At 42.7% G+C, this 18,345-nt stretch overlaps 1 protein-coding gene across 1 annotated transcript in view; it reads right to left on the bottom strand.

Moving 5' to 3' along the window:
* Nucleotides 1-18,345, bottom strand: part of cenpe (centromere protein E) — a gene marked incomplete at both ends in the record, with an annotated part of 41,388 nt that overhangs the window by 9,950 nt on the left and 13,093 nt on the right. The window contains 25 exons of the mRNA XM_080744863.1: nt 383-571; nt 4,860-5,009; nt 5,528-5,716; nt 6,010-6,156; nt 6,421-6,627; nt 6,993-7,142; nt 7,430-7,636; nt 7,993-8,187; nt 8,418-8,525; nt 8,992-9,075; nt 9,291-9,395; nt 9,771-9,950; nt 10,400-10,579; nt 11,224-11,517; nt 12,216-12,361; nt 12,830-13,007; nt 13,696-13,827; nt 14,199-14,267; nt 14,390-14,464; nt 14,810-14,968; nt 15,411-16,407; nt 16,548-16,632; nt 16,769-16,913; nt 17,561-17,713; nt 18,179-18,298. Of these exons, the coding sequence (XP_080600989.1) occupies nt 383-571; nt 4,860-5,009; nt 5,528-5,716; nt 6,010-6,156; nt 6,421-6,627; nt 6,993-7,142; nt 7,430-7,636; nt 7,993-8,187; nt 8,418-8,525; nt 8,992-9,075; nt 9,291-9,395; nt 9,771-9,950; nt 10,400-10,579; nt 11,224-11,517; nt 12,216-12,361; nt 12,830-13,007; nt 13,696-13,827; nt 14,199-14,267; nt 14,390-14,464; nt 14,810-14,968; nt 15,411-16,407; nt 16,548-16,632; nt 16,769-16,913; nt 17,561-17,713; nt 18,179-18,298 (4,644 nt within the window). The remainder of the gene's footprint in view (nt 1-382; nt 572-4,859; nt 5,010-5,527; nt 5,717-6,009; nt 6,157-6,420; nt 6,628-6,992; nt 7,143-7,429; nt 7,637-7,992; nt 8,188-8,417; nt 8,526-8,991; nt 9,076-9,290; nt 9,396-9,770; nt 9,951-10,399; nt 10,580-11,223; nt 11,518-12,215; nt 12,362-12,829; nt 13,008-13,695; nt 13,828-14,198; nt 14,268-14,389; nt 14,465-14,809; nt 14,969-15,410; nt 16,408-16,547; nt 16,633-16,768; nt 16,914-17,560; nt 17,714-18,178; nt 18,299-18,345) is intronic.

Raw genomic sequence — 18,345 nt, 5'->3', positions numbered from 1 at the left:
GCGTCTTGTGCACTCGTGGGGTTTGTGCACATTTCTAAAGTGACAATTTAAGGACTTTTTAATACCTCCAAAATGACAAATTAAACATTGGCCAAATTGTCAAATATTAAAGAGGCAGAAATTGTGAAAATAGCCGATCTACATGCTCACAACGCCTCGTGTTGCGAGGCCTTGTGAGCATGTAGATCTGCCATTTTCACAATAGAACCGTGATATCCAAAATGTAATGCCTCAACTCTAGTGCTTGTCAGCGTGGGGGGGGGGGTCCCCAGTTAAAATTAGATTTTGGGGTCTCGGCCTGAAAAGGTTGAGAACCACTGGCCTAGTTAAGGTCCAGCCAAGGTCAATGAGCTTATAAAAAAGGAAGATTAGTGAATGTTACCGTCTCCATGTTGGCCTCCAGGTCTGCTTTGAGCTGGTTCTTCTCTTGTCTCAGTCCCTCAAGTGTCTCCATGAGTTGGTCTCGCTCTTCAGTGAGACTAGTCACAGTAGACATTGTACAGCTAGCGCTGGAAAGGAGACCATCTCTCTCTGCTCTCAGACCGTCAAGCTCCTGGCTCAGCTGTTGATTCTACATTAAAAAAAAAACATTTTAAGATTTTCACTGACAAGAGCAATTTAACAGAGCAACTGCTGAACATGGTTTGACATCTTGATGAGCAAATCATTATTTGCACTAATTTTGAAATGTGGCACCCAACAAAAATTACAAATGTAAAGAAGGTCCGTTTGCTGGGTTTCTACTGGCAAGAACCCCCACCACAGTAGGACAAGAGCACAAGTATCAACTACTTGGGTACCAGGCCCAGCGATCACTCGACAAACAACCGCTCGTCTGGCGAGAGAACAGATGTTTTCCCTGACCAAGAGTGAATCCGTAGCTGAGACAGAAGACCTCCCGGCCGCTACGAGGTCAGCTGGTGAGTCCTATGCTAAAAACAATGGCTCTCCAGCCGGCTCTCTGCAATACGATCGCCCAGCGGTTGCCGTGGCTACATACGACGACGCGAGAGAGGATCCCTGCATGAACCCTGCACGCATCGGCGAGGTTTCGGTCGTTGAGCCGCCTGACAACAGCAGCGCCGAGGCGCCTGGCGGCAAACCCCCGGTTCCCGACGGTGTCCAAGTCACAGACGACCCCCCGCCGACTTCCCCACTAAACACCCAGGGACCACCCGACCCACGGAGCGACTCGGACGACGGCATGTCCAACCCCGCACCACCAGACATCGAGGCTGCTGGTGCCCAGTTCGCGGAGATTACCATCGAGCAGGATGCCCCCCCGCTGGCCCCGTCACCCCCCAGGGATCATAACCAGTCGTGGCTGTTGACACGTCTCGGCATTGATACAATCTGCGCCGACACCTCCCCCCCTCGTGCCGTGGAGAGAAGCTGGATATCCTGGTGTCTAGGTTCACAGACAACAAAGGGACATGACCTCCCCCCCCTACCCCCACCCCCACTACCACTACAGACGGATGTGGACTCACACACAGCAGAAACCCCCAGCCCTGATAATGGCTATTTGATCACCTCAAATATGAAAGAAACATTTGTAAAAAGAGGACTGAAAATGATCCATCTCAACGTCAACAGTTTGGAACCCAAACTGGAACAAATCAAAGCTATGTTTTTTGATGGTAAGGTCCAAATTTTAACCTTCTCAGAAACTAAACTCGATGACTCATTCTCAGATGCTAGAATTGAAATAGCCAATTACACTGTCATTAGGAATGATAGGAACAGGAAAGGAGGTGGTGTTTGCATGTATATTCACAATGATTTAAATTTTATCATTCGCCCAGACCTACACCACAGCTCTCTTGAAACTGTATGGGTCGAGATAATTTTTGAACATGCTAAAAATATACTAATATGTGCTGTCTATAGACCCCCTGACCAGAATGATTTCTTTGAGCTGTTTGATGAGAGCTTAGCTAAGGTGGACGGTATTGAGTACTACGCTCTGGGCGACTTTAATTGTGATGCTTTACGTAAAGAAGCACCCCTGTTCAAGTCCTTTAATGGGTTATGTAATCAATATGGCCTCACTCAGCTTGTTACTGTGCCCACTAGGGTGACGGAGCACTCCCAAACCCTCATAGATCTCATCGTAACCACAGACAAATCAAAAGTCACCGCTAGCGGGGCTATTGTATGCGGTCTTAGTGATCATTACATGATCTACTGTACGCGTAAAATACACAAACCCAAGGCTAGTGGCCACAAAACAGTTGTAGCTAGAAGCCTCAAAAACTACTCCAGTGAGGCTTTAAATAACACTCTAGCGAATACAGACTTTTCCTCTGAACTGCAGTGTACAAATGTCGAAGGAGCATGGTGTGGTTTTAAAACCAAATTGACCGATGCTCTAGACATCGTGGCCCCCTTGAATACCACCAGGGTTAAAGCCCGCCAAGAGCCATGGTATAACTCAGATATTGCTGAATCAGCTAAACTCAGAGACAAAAAGTACGATGAAAAACGTAAGTGCTGCAAAAAACTAAAAAAAAAATTCAACCCTGACCTCAATATCCAAATCAAGCATCTAACTGCTCAGTGCAAGAAGCTTAGAAACCAGACAACTGCCTATATTAGAGCCGCCCAAAAAAACTACATTGATGAAAAAATCGACGAATTCAAAAACAAACCACGAGACCTATGGAAGTTGCTTAACAACACATTAGGCTTAAAACCTAAAACCATAGGCCACAGCATAAACATCAAAACGGACACCGCTCTCATTTCTGACAAATGTGAAGTGGCTACCCATCTTAACGAAACCTTTACCACCGTGGCCCGTTCGCTGGTTGAAAAACTGGTCGCCCCATCTGGGCGGTATGGTGTAAAATTTGTTAAGAAATTCTACAATAAACTGGGCGTCAGAAAAGACAGTTTTAAACTTGCCACAGTGACAACTGATGAAGTGTTTAAAAAACTGAGTGCCCTACCTCAACACAAGGCCACTGGCCTTGATAAAATTCCAGCTAGATTTCTCAGAGATTCAGCCGCCACCATTGCTCCAATAATTACCCACATAATTAACCTTTCCATCGAACAGGGCCATGTCCCACAGGACTTCAAACTAGCAAAAGTAACCCCCCTGCATAAAAAAGGTAGCAAACTAGACCCTGGAAACTACCGTCCCGTTTCCATTCTTAGCTCCATATCCAAAGTCATGGAGAAAATAGTCTACGAACAGATAGCAAGATATCTCGATGAGAATAATCTGATTTACGAGTTCCAATCTGGATTCAGAAAATCTCATTCCACTGACACATGCCTTCTCTATTTGACTGACCAAATCAAACGCGAAGCGGATGACGGCAAATATAGCGGCATGGTCATGATGGACCTCCAGAAGGCATTTGACACCGTAAATCATTCTATTCTGATTGAGAAACTAAAAGCCATCGGTCTTGACAGCGCAGCAGTGAGGTGGATGCAGTCTTACCTGGTGGGGAGGGAACAGGTGGTGGAGATTAACGGTACCCTGTCCCCCCCCCTCCCGGTAAACTGTGGTGTTCCTCAAGGTAGCATACTGGGACCTCTGTTGTTCCTAATATACGTGAACGACATGGCATCTGCTTGTGACTGCAACCTGTTCCTGTTCGCGGATGACTCGGCTCTCCTAGTCTCGGGCAAGGACCACTTGCAGGTTGAGAAGACACTTAACTCTGAACTAAGTAAGATCTGCACATGGCTTAACGACAACAAATTATCAATTCACCTGGGTAAAACAGAGTCCATCCTCTTTGGATCAAATCATAACCTCAAAAAAGTTGATAACTTCACAATCAAAGTGGGTGACAAGGTCATAACACGAAAAAACGAAATCTCTTACTTAGGATGTATCCTTGAAGCTAATCTTTCCAGTGAAAAGATGACTTCTAAAGTAATAAATAAAATCAACCAACGAACTCGTTTCCTACAGAGGATCGCCCCGATGGTCAATTCCAACACACTGAAGACCATAGCTGGTGCAATAATCCAGCCCCTCTTTGACTACGGAGTCCACGTATGGTATTGTGACGCCCCACAAGCCCTGAAAACTAAACTACAAACAGCCCAAAATAAACTAATTAGGGTCCTGCTTAGACTTCCCTATCAGACTCACCTCACCGCTACTCACCAGTTAAGAGTGGGGTGGCTCAGAGTAGTTGACAGAGTACAGCAACTTGCAATGGGCCTGGTGTACAAGATACACTACACCACTATGATACCCAAGTACCTGTCAAAATACTTTATAAACATTAAGGATGTCCATAATTACAACACCAGAGGCAGCGCCACAGATCACTTTCAACCCAGAGTCAAAACCAACAAAGGGTCAAACTCTTTTTTCTGCTATACCACCAAAATGTGGAAAGCCTTACCGAAGGCCACAAAGGAGTGTGGATCACTAGCATCCTTTAAAATTGCCCTGAAAAACCACTTACAGGCAGCAGCCGTTCGCAACTGGTAAAAAAGAATCTAGCCCAACCCTACCCTCCCCTGCCCCTTCTTTGTATATACTGTTTGTTTTGACTTACTGTCTTCTATTTTGTTTTTCTTTACATATCTACTGCATAGTACTGTGTTCTATTTGTCTGTCATTCAATGTTATATGAGATACTTCAATGGTTTCCAGTGGAAATAAGCTTAGTCTTTTCATGGATCTCCTTTTAGTAGACCTTGTACCAGTGAACTGTACCGTCATGAAACTGTACCTTTTCCTATGCAAACTTCTAATAAAGTCTTCAATCAATCAATCAAAGTGACCAGGCTGTACATCTGTGTTGTATGACATAAAATGTAAAACTACGATGTGCATTTAATACTAAGTCCATGCTGTAAGATAAGCTAAACTTGGCTCAAACCTGGTTCTGGAGCTCTTCCAGATGGGAGATTCTCTCTACATGACTCTTGTTTACCAGTTGTTCAATCTGAGCTTTGAGGTGGGCAACCTCCTCCTGGAGACAACTGATTGTGTCCCGAGCAGCCCTGAGCTCCTCCTGACTCTCAATTGTCTGAAATGGTTGCAATCAAATAATTAGATCTCATATATAAACTTCAACATGAAATTAATATAAATTAGGGTGAAAGTGATCGAACTAATCCATTATAAAAAAAATAAAAAAATACAATAATTGATCATTTATTACCGTATAATCAATCCTTACCTTTTTCAAAGTCATTGTAGAGGAAAGGTTACAGAACATTTCAGAAATAGTGAATGAAACGACACAAAACTCAAGCACCAATTCGGTTTAATGAATATACAATTCAGTTGCAGTGTTACCTTAGGTTTACTGCTTCAGGTGGGGGTGGGGGGCGTATAATTTAATTCAATTTAACTTAAGGACAAAAGACTCACTGTGGAGTTTATCAACTCCACCGCTTCCATTACTTTTCCTTCTATGAGGACAGTGTTGTGCTTTATCGAATATACGTTAATATGAACGTTTGACCTCGGCTGGACATAAAGTGACTTAAAAATCATACTTTTAGACCAATGAACTTAAGGGAAAGAGTGAGTGAATGTTACCGTCTCCATGTTGGCCTCCAGGTCTGCTTTGAGCTGGTTCTTCTCTTGTCTCAGTCCCTCAAGTATCTCCTTGAGTTGGTCTCGCTCTTCAGTGAGACTAGTCATTGTAGACATTGTACAGCTAGCGCTGGAAAGGAGACCATCTCTCTCCGCTCTCACACTGTCAAGCTCCTTGCTCAGCTGTTGATTCTACATAAAAAGAAAGAAAAAAAATCACGCTTTAGGACTTTAGGGCTGATGTACTCCAAGAGCAAAGGTTTAATTTCTTGATCACCATCATGACTATCAGATTTTCAACTGTAAAAAATCCTCTGTAAAAAATAAATAAATCAGCATGTAGAAAAGATACGATTATATCATCGTCAACAGCCAGGACATTCTATACCGTGTCCAGGCTGTACATCCTTGCATATAATTAAATACTAGGACGTGCATTCGGCTCTATGATAAAGATGTACGATAAGCAAAGCTTGGTTTCAAACCTGGTTCTGGAGCTCTTCCAGATGGGAGACAGTCTCTGGACAGTTCCCGTTTGCTTGTTCACTCTGAGCACGGAGGAGGTCGACTTCCTCCTTGAGAAGCGTGATCTTTTCATCAGCATCCCTGTGCGCCAGCTGATTCTCAAGCGTCTGAAATGGTTGCGAGATGATTAAAATATCATATGACCTTCTTCAAATTAACATATAATTAAATGAATAAAACAAACTCAGTTGTACATAAATCAAGACAATTTAATAATGGTGAGGCTTCCGTGTCAATATGATTAGCACTACGATGGCAAGTCTGTGGTGCTATTACGCGTTGAATAGGAATGTTTGGTCTACAACTTAAGTATGATGACAGTTTTTAAGTCACTCTTCCAGACGAGGTCAATGAACTTGAGTGAATGTTACCGTCTCCATGTTGGCCTCCAGGTCTGCTCTGAGCTGGTTTTTCTCCTGTCTCAGTCCCTCCAGTATCTCTTTGAGTTGGTCTCGCTCTTCAGTGAGACAAGTCACTGTAGACAGCAGTTTCTCCACCTCCTCTGTAGCGCTAGTGTTGGAAAAGAGACCATCTCTCTCCGCTCTCACACAGTCAAGCTCCTCGCTCAGCTGCTGATTCTACATTAATAAATTAAAAATAAAAATAAATCACATTTTAGGACTTCAGCTGATGTACTCCAAGAGCAATTTAACATCGTGCTGTACTCCAAGAGCAATTTAAAACCGTGCGACTGTAGAACAAGGTTTAATTAATTCAAAGTAATTATTTCTAATTCATTTGCACAAATGTCAACATGCCGAACCCAACAATGACATATTTTGTGTGTCTATGTAGGACAAGATAACAATTATCAACAGCCCGGACTTACAGTGCATTCTGTACAGTGTCCAGGGCCAGGCCCTATATCCTTGCATATAATATTTAAATAACAGGATGTGCATTCGGCTCTATGATCAGGATGTAAGAAAGCTTGGTTTCAAACCTGGTTCTGGAGCTCTTCCAGATGGGACACAGTCTCTGGACAGCTCCCGTTCTCCTGTTGTTCACTCTGAGCACGGAGGAGGATGACTTCATCCTTGAGAAGTGTGATCTTTTCATCAGCATCCCTGAGTGCCACCTGATTCTCGATCGACTGAAATTGTTACGACAAGATAATTAGATCTCATAATGTGAACTTCCAAAATATAATGAATAAAGAACTCAACAGTTGTAAAGAAATCCACAGAATAACAGAGTGGCTTCCGTGTCAATATTTAGAATCGATGGCAAGTCGGTGTTGTGTTTCATCGATGTTGAATTAGGAATGTCTAGAAGTATGATAACATTTTGTTCAATATAGGCATGTAGTCTACAAGTATAATGACAATTTGTAAGTCATTCTTGATCCAGGCGAGGTCAATGAACTTGAGTGAATGTTACCGTCTCCATGTTGGCCTCCAGGTCTGTTCTGAGCTGGTGTTTCTCCTGTCTCAGGCCCTCCAGTATCTCTTTGAGTTGGTCTCGCTCTTCAGTGAGACAAGTCACTGTTGACAGCAGTTTCTCCACCTCCTCTGTAGCGCCAGTGTTGGAAAAGAGACCATCTCTCTCCGCTCGCACACTGGCAATCTCCTCGCTCAGCTGCTGATTCTACAGGAATAAAAGTCACATTTTAGGGCTCCAGCTGATGTACTCCAAGAGCATGTTAAACAGATTGTCTGAAATGGTTGCGATAAAATGTATCACATTACATGGAACTTCTTCCAAAAAAATAATAAAAAAATACAGTTCTACAGTAAACAATCAAATAAAGGAGTGGCTTCCTTGTCAATATTTAGCAATCGATGACAAGTCCGTTTCATGCTTTATCAATGGTGCACTGAATAGGAACATGTTTCATGCTTTATCAATGGTGTACTGAATAGGAACATTTGGTCTACAAGTATGACGATGACCGTTTTAAGTCATTGATCTCGTCTGGACTTAATGACTTAAGTGAATGTTACCGTCTCCATGTTGGCCTCCAGGTCTGTTCTGAGCTGGTGTTTCTCCTGTCTCAGGCCCTCCAGTATCTCTTTGAGTTGGTCTCGCTCTTCAGTGAGACAAGTCACTGTAGACAGCAGTTTCTCCACCTCTGAAGCACTAGCGTTGGAAAAGAGACCATCTCTCTCCGCTCTCACACTTTTGAGCTCCTCGCTCAGCTGCTGATTCCAAAAAAGAAAAGGACTTTGTGTTAATGTTAGGATTTCAGGTGATGTACTCCAAGAGTAATTTAAACGGTGCAACTTTAGAACAAGATTTGAGTGCTTGATCAACATGACTAGCACTTATTCAACCTAATGTCAACATGCAGAAATCTGAAAATGGCATTTACCCCCTGCCATTTCATGCAGAAATCTGAAAATGGCATTTATCTCCAGCCATTTCATACCTGGTGCTGGAGCTCTTCCAGATGGGAGACGTTCTCTGCATAGCTCCTGTTTTCTAGCTGCTTGATCTTTTCATGAGCAGCCCTGAGGTCGTCCTGATTCTCGATCGCCTGTACAATAAGTTACCATAAATTAGATTTCGTTATATTGACTTTTTTTCAGATTTTACTACTATTGTCTGTACTCCAACATGTGAGCTCCACAAGGGCACTGAAAAAGCTCCTTTCACATAACTTATCTACAACTCCTCGCCAGCACAAAACACCACATCATCCCTTAGTCACACAGTTTTGGTTTAATTATTTCTAAACAGAAAATATATATTTATTTTTCGAAGTAATTTCATTCGTAAATAAGGAAAAATATAAGAAATTCCATAAATTAGAAGACACATGTTTAAGTAGTGAAATTAGCCGATCTGCATTGTGAGATTGTAGATCTGCCGTTTGGGTCCCAGGCAAACATCTATATTCTCTGAATATAGATTTGGGAACCACTGAACTAAAGCGCTGGAGCCTATGTGTGAGGGTGTTATTAGTGTGTGAGTGTCTTCAAAGAAAGAAAAAGCTTTTTTACCATATCCACACCCTCGGCGAGGTCATTTTTCAGCTCGTTCCTCTCTTCCTTAACGCTCTCAAGCTCCTGCTCAAGCACTTGGATCTGTCACAAAAGAACATACAATAGTATAATATGAGTGAAACAGAACACAGGTTCACAACCTTATTCATAAGAAAACCAGCTGTAACAAACCTACACCCAGCCACTGCCTAGAAAATCAAACATGGCCAAAACAATGCCATATGAAGGACCGCCCTGAACTATTAGCATTTGGTTCTGTGAAGATGTTCGCAACCAAAGATAAACCGAGGCCTTACTTGACTTTGTCGCTCTTCTAGCGTTTCCTCCAGCTGTTTAATGTTCTCCTTCTGCCGAATGTTCTCCTCCAGGGTCGACCTGATCTCCTCCTGATTCTGGATCATCTGGAGGTTTAAAATCAAATAAATCTCTCAACCATTATAAAGTATAATGACAGTTCTGGCTATTAAAAGTACAGTACAAGTGAAGACTACTAAAAGTACAGTACAAGTGAAGACAACGTTCAGGATAATCTTTTTGCATTTCCTTTGCATCAGATATGTGCTTCAAATTCAGAGTGTGTTTGTGTTGCGAGTTTGGCAGCAAGCAACCGGGCCAATGGTGCCGGAGATTAGCTGGTAACACACGGACAGACAAGGTGCAAAAGGTGCATAGTCTCAGCCATGCCTTTCGGAGAAAACGGGTATGGATGGAGATTAGTGAACCATCCATAACATGGTCAAACTGTCAAAATGCACACATCATTGGTGATTACATACCATGTCCACATTCTCCTGCAGGTCTACTTTGAGTTGGTCTCGCTCCTCTGTGAGAGAGGAGACTTTAGACAGCAGGTTCTCCACTTCCTCTGTAGAGCTCTGAGCAGAAGACATCTTCTCAGACAAGACAGCGTCTCTCTCGGCTTGGGCACTCTCAAGCTCCTGGGTTAGCTGGCTTACCTGTTCAAAAACACCACATGTTCAGTCACAACTTAATGGATGCAACAGTTGGTAAAACTGACAGTACAAAAAGTATATATGTGCGCTGCTTGGCTACGCACTGCATCTCAGTATAGTGACGTTAAATCAAATATGCATGGGTCTGATTTGTCTTCTGTGTTTCAAATGGTGCCATGTGATGCAACACGAATTTCAGAGCAGTCTGTATAAATATAAAGAATCATCAAGAACTGGTTGAAATAACAGCTTCATTACATACATTTGTCCATACAATCATAAAGTAATGGTACACTAGAAATAACAGATAATTTGTTTATGCTATGCTATCCTGGAATGGATATGGATGGAGTGGAGCTTATTGTTCATCCTTCCATAGCATGGTCAAACCTGTCAATAAAATGCACCGTCACATAAGATTCAGCTCAGCTATGTTTTGGTGACATGCATACCATGTCCACATTCTCCTGCAATTCTACTTTGAGTTGGTCTCGCTCCTCTGAGAGAGAGGAGACTTTAGACAGCAGGTTCTCCACTTCCTCTGTAGAGCTCTGAGCAGAAGACATCTTCTCAGACAAGACAGCGTCTCTCTCGGCTTGGGCACTCTCAAGCTCCTGGGTTAGCCGGCTTACCTGTTCAAAAACACCACATGTTCAGTCACAACTTAATGATGCAACAGTTGGTAAAACTGACAGTACAAATTTTTTTTTTATATTATGTGATGATCCCTGCATTGGAATTGGGCTGGCATTATCCAACCAAGGATAGACAGCACAGGCTGATGCCCTGTTCCTGAGAGCATCACAGTACAGTCGTAAGAAAATGGCATCTATTCAAAACTCATTTTGATCAAAACTGATTTTGCTTTCCCCCTGGTGAATGGAACACTGCAGTCAGTTTCCCTGACACTGTGGGAGAGAGTTTCATGTGGTTAACATTTAGAGTCATACTTCTTCTTGAAGTTCTTTGCCAATTTCCTCCTCCATATTTTTGGACTGTTCACTGTCAACAAGCTTCTCTTCCAGGTCTTTAATTTGCTGTTGCAGCTCATTCAGCTTTTCAACAAGCGCCGTTCGTTGCTCATCACTCTCATTAAGCTGAAAAAAAAGAAAGAAAAAAATGATTCAAAAGATATCCATGCCCATTGACATAAAAGGTAACGCCATATGATTTCAAGGCTCTGACTTGACATCATACCATGCAATGTTATGGGGGGGGATGCAAAAGCTCAGGTCTGACTTATTGGCATAAGTAGGAAGCACCCACAATAACTTACTCTGTCACTTGTCTCTTGCACAGTAGCAAGGAGCTGGCTTCGCTCTGCATCTAATCGGGCCAGGTCTGAGCGAACTGTGTGGAGGTCCTCCGTGGTGTCAGCACACCTCTGGGTGAGGTGCGTTTCCTTCTGCTCTGCCGCAGCCAGCTCTCCCTGGAGCTTGACAATTTCATCCTGGGAGGTCTGCAAAGCACCCCTTAACTGATGAGACTCTTCCTGGCTCAGGGCCTGGTCGGAGAGCAGCCCGTCCCTCTGGGATTCAACAGCACACAGTGCCTCTGTAATCTCACACACCTGCGAGAGGGAGGAGAAGGGAAGAGTTTGTTTTATAAGTTGGCACAGCCCCAATAGATCAGTGGTTCTCAACCTTTTCAGGCCACAACTCCCAAAATAATCATATTCACCTACTAGCTGCGTTCATGGGACATGTAGTCATTGGTTTTTGTTTGACTCGATATTCTATGCGTTTAATGTGCTACTTTGGATAGGTTTGTAAATTTCCAACTTAGTCATTGCTTCATAACCATACGAGTAAAATCGCCGGCATCGCTCGTTTAATTTTGGAACACGGTTCTTATGAGGCGATCTATCTTCCCTATTGGTTTCTGGGGTATAGCACCCTCTAGCGGCAGTGATGTCAGACTTTGATGGTCTAACTTCTGGTGTACTCCAAGAACACCACCCCATCTAGAGCCCCCAAAAAAATATAATTTCACTGTCAATATGAATGCTTTGAATTAAAGTATTATGGTAAATTATAAAATTATGGTAAATGCTCATTACAAGTTATTTTGAAATAACCGGTAAACCTTATTCATTTACACAATCAAAAACATAACCGCAACAAACATCTTTTAGGCAGACTTTTCTTTGTTCTAAATGGCACATTGAATGTTATACACAATACTTCACTAAAAGTGGTTTCCAAAATTGTATTAAATTAATTGTTTTACTACAGAGAAACACTGTTGGCTACTGCAGAGTAAACACACCTGTTTCAGCAAGCCATCCACTTTGTCCTGTAGTGGGGACAACTCCTTCAGCTGAGCATGAAGTTCTCCCTCTTTGTCATGACAAGCCGTGAGCTCCTTCTTGAGGTTAGTCACCTCTCTCTCAAGGCTCACACTGTCGATGAGGTCTGAGAGAAACATCAATATTTAGTCATTTTGTCCATACAGTAGATACTGTATACTACAGTGGTTATTAATGTCACATGCAATGTTGCTGGACTAGAACGCTGTTCCCACCAGTCTACTTTATGTACTATAGTCATATTTGTAAAGTAGTCCCAGTCTCTTCCCACAAACTTTAGGCCCGGTCTCTTCCCACAAACTTTAGAGTCATGCATTATACAACTTGTATAATGCAGATTTATCCAGATATGATGGGTTGAAAATGGCTTTTGAGTGCATGTGTGTGACACGAACAGGCAAGATGTCCCAATATCTCACAAGTCAATAGTTTAAATGACTACAAAGGTTTTTATAAATGTAAATAACTGATTTACTACTATAAAATTTTACAATACATTATATTGTTGTTGTTTTTTAAGTGATGGCATTATTTGGCAGGCATGCAATAAAAAAATAAAAATAAAAAAACATACTTTTGGGGACTTTGCCATTCAACAGAGTGGTGAGTTTTGTGTTCTCGTCGAAGGCCGTGTTCAGTTCCCTCTGGAGGTCCGTCTGCATCTTCTTGTAGCGGGATTTCTCCGTCTCCAGCTGGTAGTGAAGGCCATTCACCTCAGCCTCCATCTGGACATAATGGGCAGTTTGTTCCACCTGGAAACAGGTTAGGCCTAGAATTATTGAATGCTTTAAACAGTGAGAAATAGCAGATATACAAGCTCACAGCGCGGCACCGAGATCTGCTATTTTTGAAAAAGTCGTGAAAATGTGTGCACATCTTTGAATATAATATGTATTTTCAAAGCGAACGTTTGTAACTCAAATTTTGCTTCTGGGTGGTCCCTGGAACTAAATATTTTGATATGGGGGTCCATGGCCAAATGAATATCATTTTGGGGGTCCTTCACATGAAAAGGTTTGAGAACCACCGACATAGTAGTCTCTCAAGAACAGACCAACTGAGCTCCATTTAAGTGAAAAGGACCTTTTCTTTGACGATGGCCAGCCAGATTGCTGACAGAAACAGGTTTTTAAAAAAATCTTAGGATTCAAAAGACAGAAAAAAGAATTGGGTAAAAATTCTAATTTTCACAATTTTTCAAAAATAGCAGATCTACAAGCTCGCAGCGCGCGCTGTGAGCTTGTATATCTGCCATCTTTCAATAGTTAAAGCATAAAATAATGATAAATAATGTGTACCCGTTCTAAATGGGTTAACAGGACAGAACACTAGGATGGCGAGTAGACAATAAAAAATAAGATTGCATCAACTAAATTCAAAATACAAGTGTGAGAGACCACATATTCCCATGCTAGGTGTGTGTGTGTGTGTGTAACTCACATCTCTCTCCTTCAGAGTGAGATTTTGACTGCGCAGAATGGCCCATTCTTTTTTCGTCTCTCGACTGAGTCCCTCTGCATCATCCAGGGAGCGGCGAAGCTTTGACACCTCCTGAACCAAGTCCTTGTCGTTCTGTGGGGTTGGGTATTGGCAAGAGGAGATTGAACTTAGAGCAGCGTTTCTTACAGCGGCGTTTCACCGGTTTGGATGATTGTTTACTGCAATTTTACCATCCACACAAGCAATATTCCAATTCATCCCCAACCAAATTATTGAGTAGTGGTCAGCCGCTCCCCAAAGTGACTAAAACGGGTCATGATGAAAGATTGTGAAACCCATGCAGCCCATGATTTAATAGTACTCCGTAGTATCAGCATTCACACCAACCACATTAGTTTCTGCTCAAGAGCATCACTACAACACAGTTGATGTCATGTCCATAGACATGATTCTACATGCAGTATAATATACATCCTAACATACATACAAACAGAAGAACATACCAGACCCTGAAGCTCCTCTACCCAATCACTTTGCTTCTTCAGTTCTTCAGACATTACGCTTAGTCTGGCCTTCACAAAAAAAAGAAAAGAAAAGAGTAAACTTTTAATTAACCCATTTAAATTGGACATCTACCCGTTAGGTCACATTACTTTGCAGACTTCTGTTATGTGGCCAATTGTTGAGGACTTACCTCAAACTCTTGGCATTTGCACTCGGCAGATTCAAGGGCCTTCGTCAAGGAAGAAATCTCGTTTTTCAGCTCTTGCTGTGAGAGCACATAAGTATAGACGTCACATAACATCGTTGTATGGTTCTCAAACAAGCATAAGGTGGAGCAAAGAATAGCAAAGGGTTGTAAAACTAGGCCAAAGTGCAAAACAAAAGTAATCACAACACTTGTAAGAATTCAACTCATTCACATGTTCCTTGGAAGCGAAACAAGGACTAAACAGTCGTCTCATCGTGATGCAATCTTATAGCTGGGCTTATTTTCATAAGACACCTTTTAACAAAGACTGAGCAATTAAACATCAACAAATGAATGCAAAGTGAAAAGTAACAGAACTATCAAGATAATCCATAGTTGCAGCCCTACAATGCCAGACATTACCTCGTGCTCGTCTTTTTCTAGACAGTTAAACTCATCTTGGTCTCTCCTATCAGCAAGCTCCTTAGAGAGTTCCTCCTTTTCCTGCTCAAGTCTCTCAGCCTCGTCTTTGAGATATTCCAACTCCTGCTTTATGTTGTCCCTCTCAGCAATAACGGTTTCCTATAAAGAAAAAGCAATTGCAAATTTATATAAAAAGGTTCTCTGATTGCATGCAGATTGCAGCTGGATTCTCCTCACTGATAAATTAGACGTAAAAGTGATTATTAATATGAACCTATATGTAATTAATCAAGCATAGGAACCCTGCTCGAACCTATATGTAATTGATCAAGCATAGGAACCCTGCTCAGGAGGAAATGGCCATTTCCTTTCCTTCTGATGGTTCATTGAACAGGCAGTTGAACAATCACAAGAAATTACAGTACATTACCTGATTAGAAACCAGATTGTCGAACAGCTGCATGGTCTCAGCATCAAGTTTTTTCATCTGAGAAAAAAAAAAAAAAAACAACTGGGTTACTTTACAGTATGTGTACTGTATATAATAAAACATCTGAAGCAAAGAGACAAAAACAAAAATAGAAAAAAAGAGAAGGCTGACCTCATCAGCATTGCTGGTCGTTTCAGTCCACTCTACAAGCTGTCCCTCGAGGTCACCGACTCTCAACTCCAACATCACGACCATCTCGGCAGAATCCAGCTTCTGCTGAGTCTCCGCTTTCAGCTGGAGGTCCAACTCGACTACTGCCTTTTCCGCTGCCGCCATTTTTTCCATAGCAACCCGTGTCTGCAGAGCCTCAGTCGCCAGTAGGGCATCCAACTCTTCAACTCTCCTGTGCAGAGTTTCAGCCTTTGCCAAAGCCTCCTCTTTCTGATCCGTCTCCGCCGCCATTTTCTCCATAGCGCCCTGGGTCTGCAGCGCCTCAGTGGCCAGTCGGGCCTCCAACTCTTCAACTCTCCTGTGCAGATTTTCAGCCTTTGCCAAAGCCTCCTCTTTCTGGTCGGTCTCCGCCACCATTTTCTCCGTAGCACACTGGGTCTGCAACTCTTCAATTTCTCTATGCAGTGCGTCAGCCTTTGCCAAAGCCTCCTCTTTCTGCTCGGTCTCCGCCGCCATTTTCTCCATAGCGCACTGGGTCGTCACCAGTCGGGCTTCCAACTCTTCAACTCTCCTATGCAGTGCGTCAGCCTCTGCCAAAGCCTCCTCTTTCTGCTCTGTCTCCGGCGCCATTTTCTCCATAGCGCACTGGGTCGTCGCCAGTCGGGCTTCCAACTCTTCAACTCTCCTATGCAGTGTGTCAGCCTTTGCCAAAGCCTCCTCTTTCTGCTCAGTCTCCGCCGCCATTTTCTCCATAGTACACTGGGTCTGCAACTCTTCAACTTCTCTATGCAGTGCGTCAGCCTTTGCCAAAGCCTCCTCTTTCTGCTCTGTCTCCGCCGCCGTGTTCTCCATAGCGCACTGGGTCGTCGCCAGTCGGGCTTCCAACTCTTCAACTCTACTATGCAGTGCGTCAGCCTTTGCCAACGCCTCCTCTTTCTGATCGGTCTCTGCCTTCAGACGATTCTCCAGCTGGGACACTTTGTCAGACACTTGAGGGCTGGAAACAAAATGAGACGCACCAACAGGTTTTCATAGTGGGTTAGTGGGGCATTCCATCCCCATTCCCTACCAGCACTTAGACAATGAGCAACAATGAACAATGTTATTTGTTCTCTACACCTGGATGGTAATATTCACCTGTCTCCAAAGCTGGAAAGAGAGCTTCGATTCATCTCTGGTTCATAGGACTGCTCCTCCCAACGAGACTCAAACTCCTCATCATCTGACAATATTCAAAAAGCTTAAATTAAATAAAGTGCGTCACAAAGTACATTTCATGCTCATACAATCAATTACAGTATTAGGTATTCTGTCCATTTAGATTAGAATTCTTCATTGTGGCGTGTAGTCATGCTTACATTCCCCCAGCTCGGAGAGAGTAGACATGTCACCCCTCCTTTTCCGCGTGGCAGGCTCTGCAAAACTGAGCTCTGATCGGCCATCTGACGGCTCAGTGAGCCTGGCAAGTTTCCCTCCTCCCCAGGTAACCCTTCGTTTTGGCATCTGATGACAAAGTAGTGAATTAATCCACTTGATAAAAGTTTCCACAAATTACAGATTATAATGCACATTTTGCAAGATGCACTCAGGGTAGACATGATAGGTCATCTCGGCCAGTGACTTTTCATGATCACTGGCCCTACCATTGTAGCTACTGGCCCAGGAACATTAGTCTTTAAACAAATAACAGTCAAGAATTGACCCTCATGAATGTCATGATGGACTCACAGAACACCATGTTGTAATTGACCAGACAACTTCACAGAAATTACAAAACACCAGTAGGCCTAACACAGGAAAATGTGAATTTATGGGTTAGGGCTTATGTTTTTTTAAATGGCATTAATTTTACTGGCCCAAGTGGAAAGTGTTTTCTACTGGCTTGGAAGGTCTAAGACTCCAAATAGTACTTCGGAGCCAGCAGGCCATTTCCCCCCCCCCCCCCCCCCCCTAGATTTTCATTCCACGGTTTTTGGAACCCATTTTATTTTATTTTTTTCACCAAGATTCAATTGTCTAATGTAATCCTGGCCGGTACACTACCTCTTCCAACCTGGGGAGAGCAACAAATTTCCCTCCCTTTTATGTATGAGGCAAGAGCGCTACCGACCAGGCCAGCCTGCTCTCGATTTCTGATCTTGTGCTGATACCTTATTACTGGCGACAAAAGATGTACTGGTGACGAGTAGTTTGGTCAGATTACGGATCTTCTCTGTCTGTTCGATCCGGAGCTGTTCCTTCTCCTGTAGCAGTAGAAACAGAGACTCCTTCTCTGTTGCCGTTGTCTGGGTGACTGACGAAACCTGCCATGGGAGAAGTCAGTTAATTTGCACACAGATCATAACATGGAAGTAAAACATTGATTGAGAGGGGGAAATGGGGTTATATACACAGTTATAATTGATTCCTTTACAACCTAGGATCTTGTGCACAGCACCTTCAAGCACCTGTAGCACTAGGACAATGAACTTTTATCCTTTTATCATTTATTTTTTGTTGTGAAATATGTTTACCACTAATGATGTTGCAAGAAACAAAACATTTTTCTTGATCTTTTTATCATGTATAAGTAACAAGAAATCTTGTGAAATAAAATGTTGTCAACCAATCATCAAGGACGATGATACACAAAAGAAAAGAAGGTCAGGCGGAGAACAAAAATGATTTAACAATAAACACCACAATGAATGATTTTATCATCTATTCAAAATGCTCCACTCATGGAAAACTAAAAAGATCATCTTGCAAATGCAAATAATGTTACTTGCCTCACGGAGCCGTTGCTTTAGGTCCACGATCTCATTACGATACCTCTTCAGCAGGGCCCCATCATCAGAAACCTCTGTGACATGAGGATCATTCTTCATGTACTTGGCTGCACTAGCAAACTAGCAGAAAAAGAAAAAAAAAAGAAATACAGTTGAATTTAAGCTAC

The sequence above is a fragment of the Nannobrachium achirus genome, assembly GCF_963921795.1.
Source record: "Nannobrachium achirus genome assembly, chromosome: 16".
NCBI classification, from domain to species: domain Eukaryota; kingdom Metazoa; phylum Chordata; class Actinopteri; order Myctophiformes; family Myctophidae; genus Nannobrachium; species Nannobrachium achirus.
Note: the sequence above shows the minus strand (reverse complement) of the source record. Positions and strands in the feature narration are given on the sequence as shown.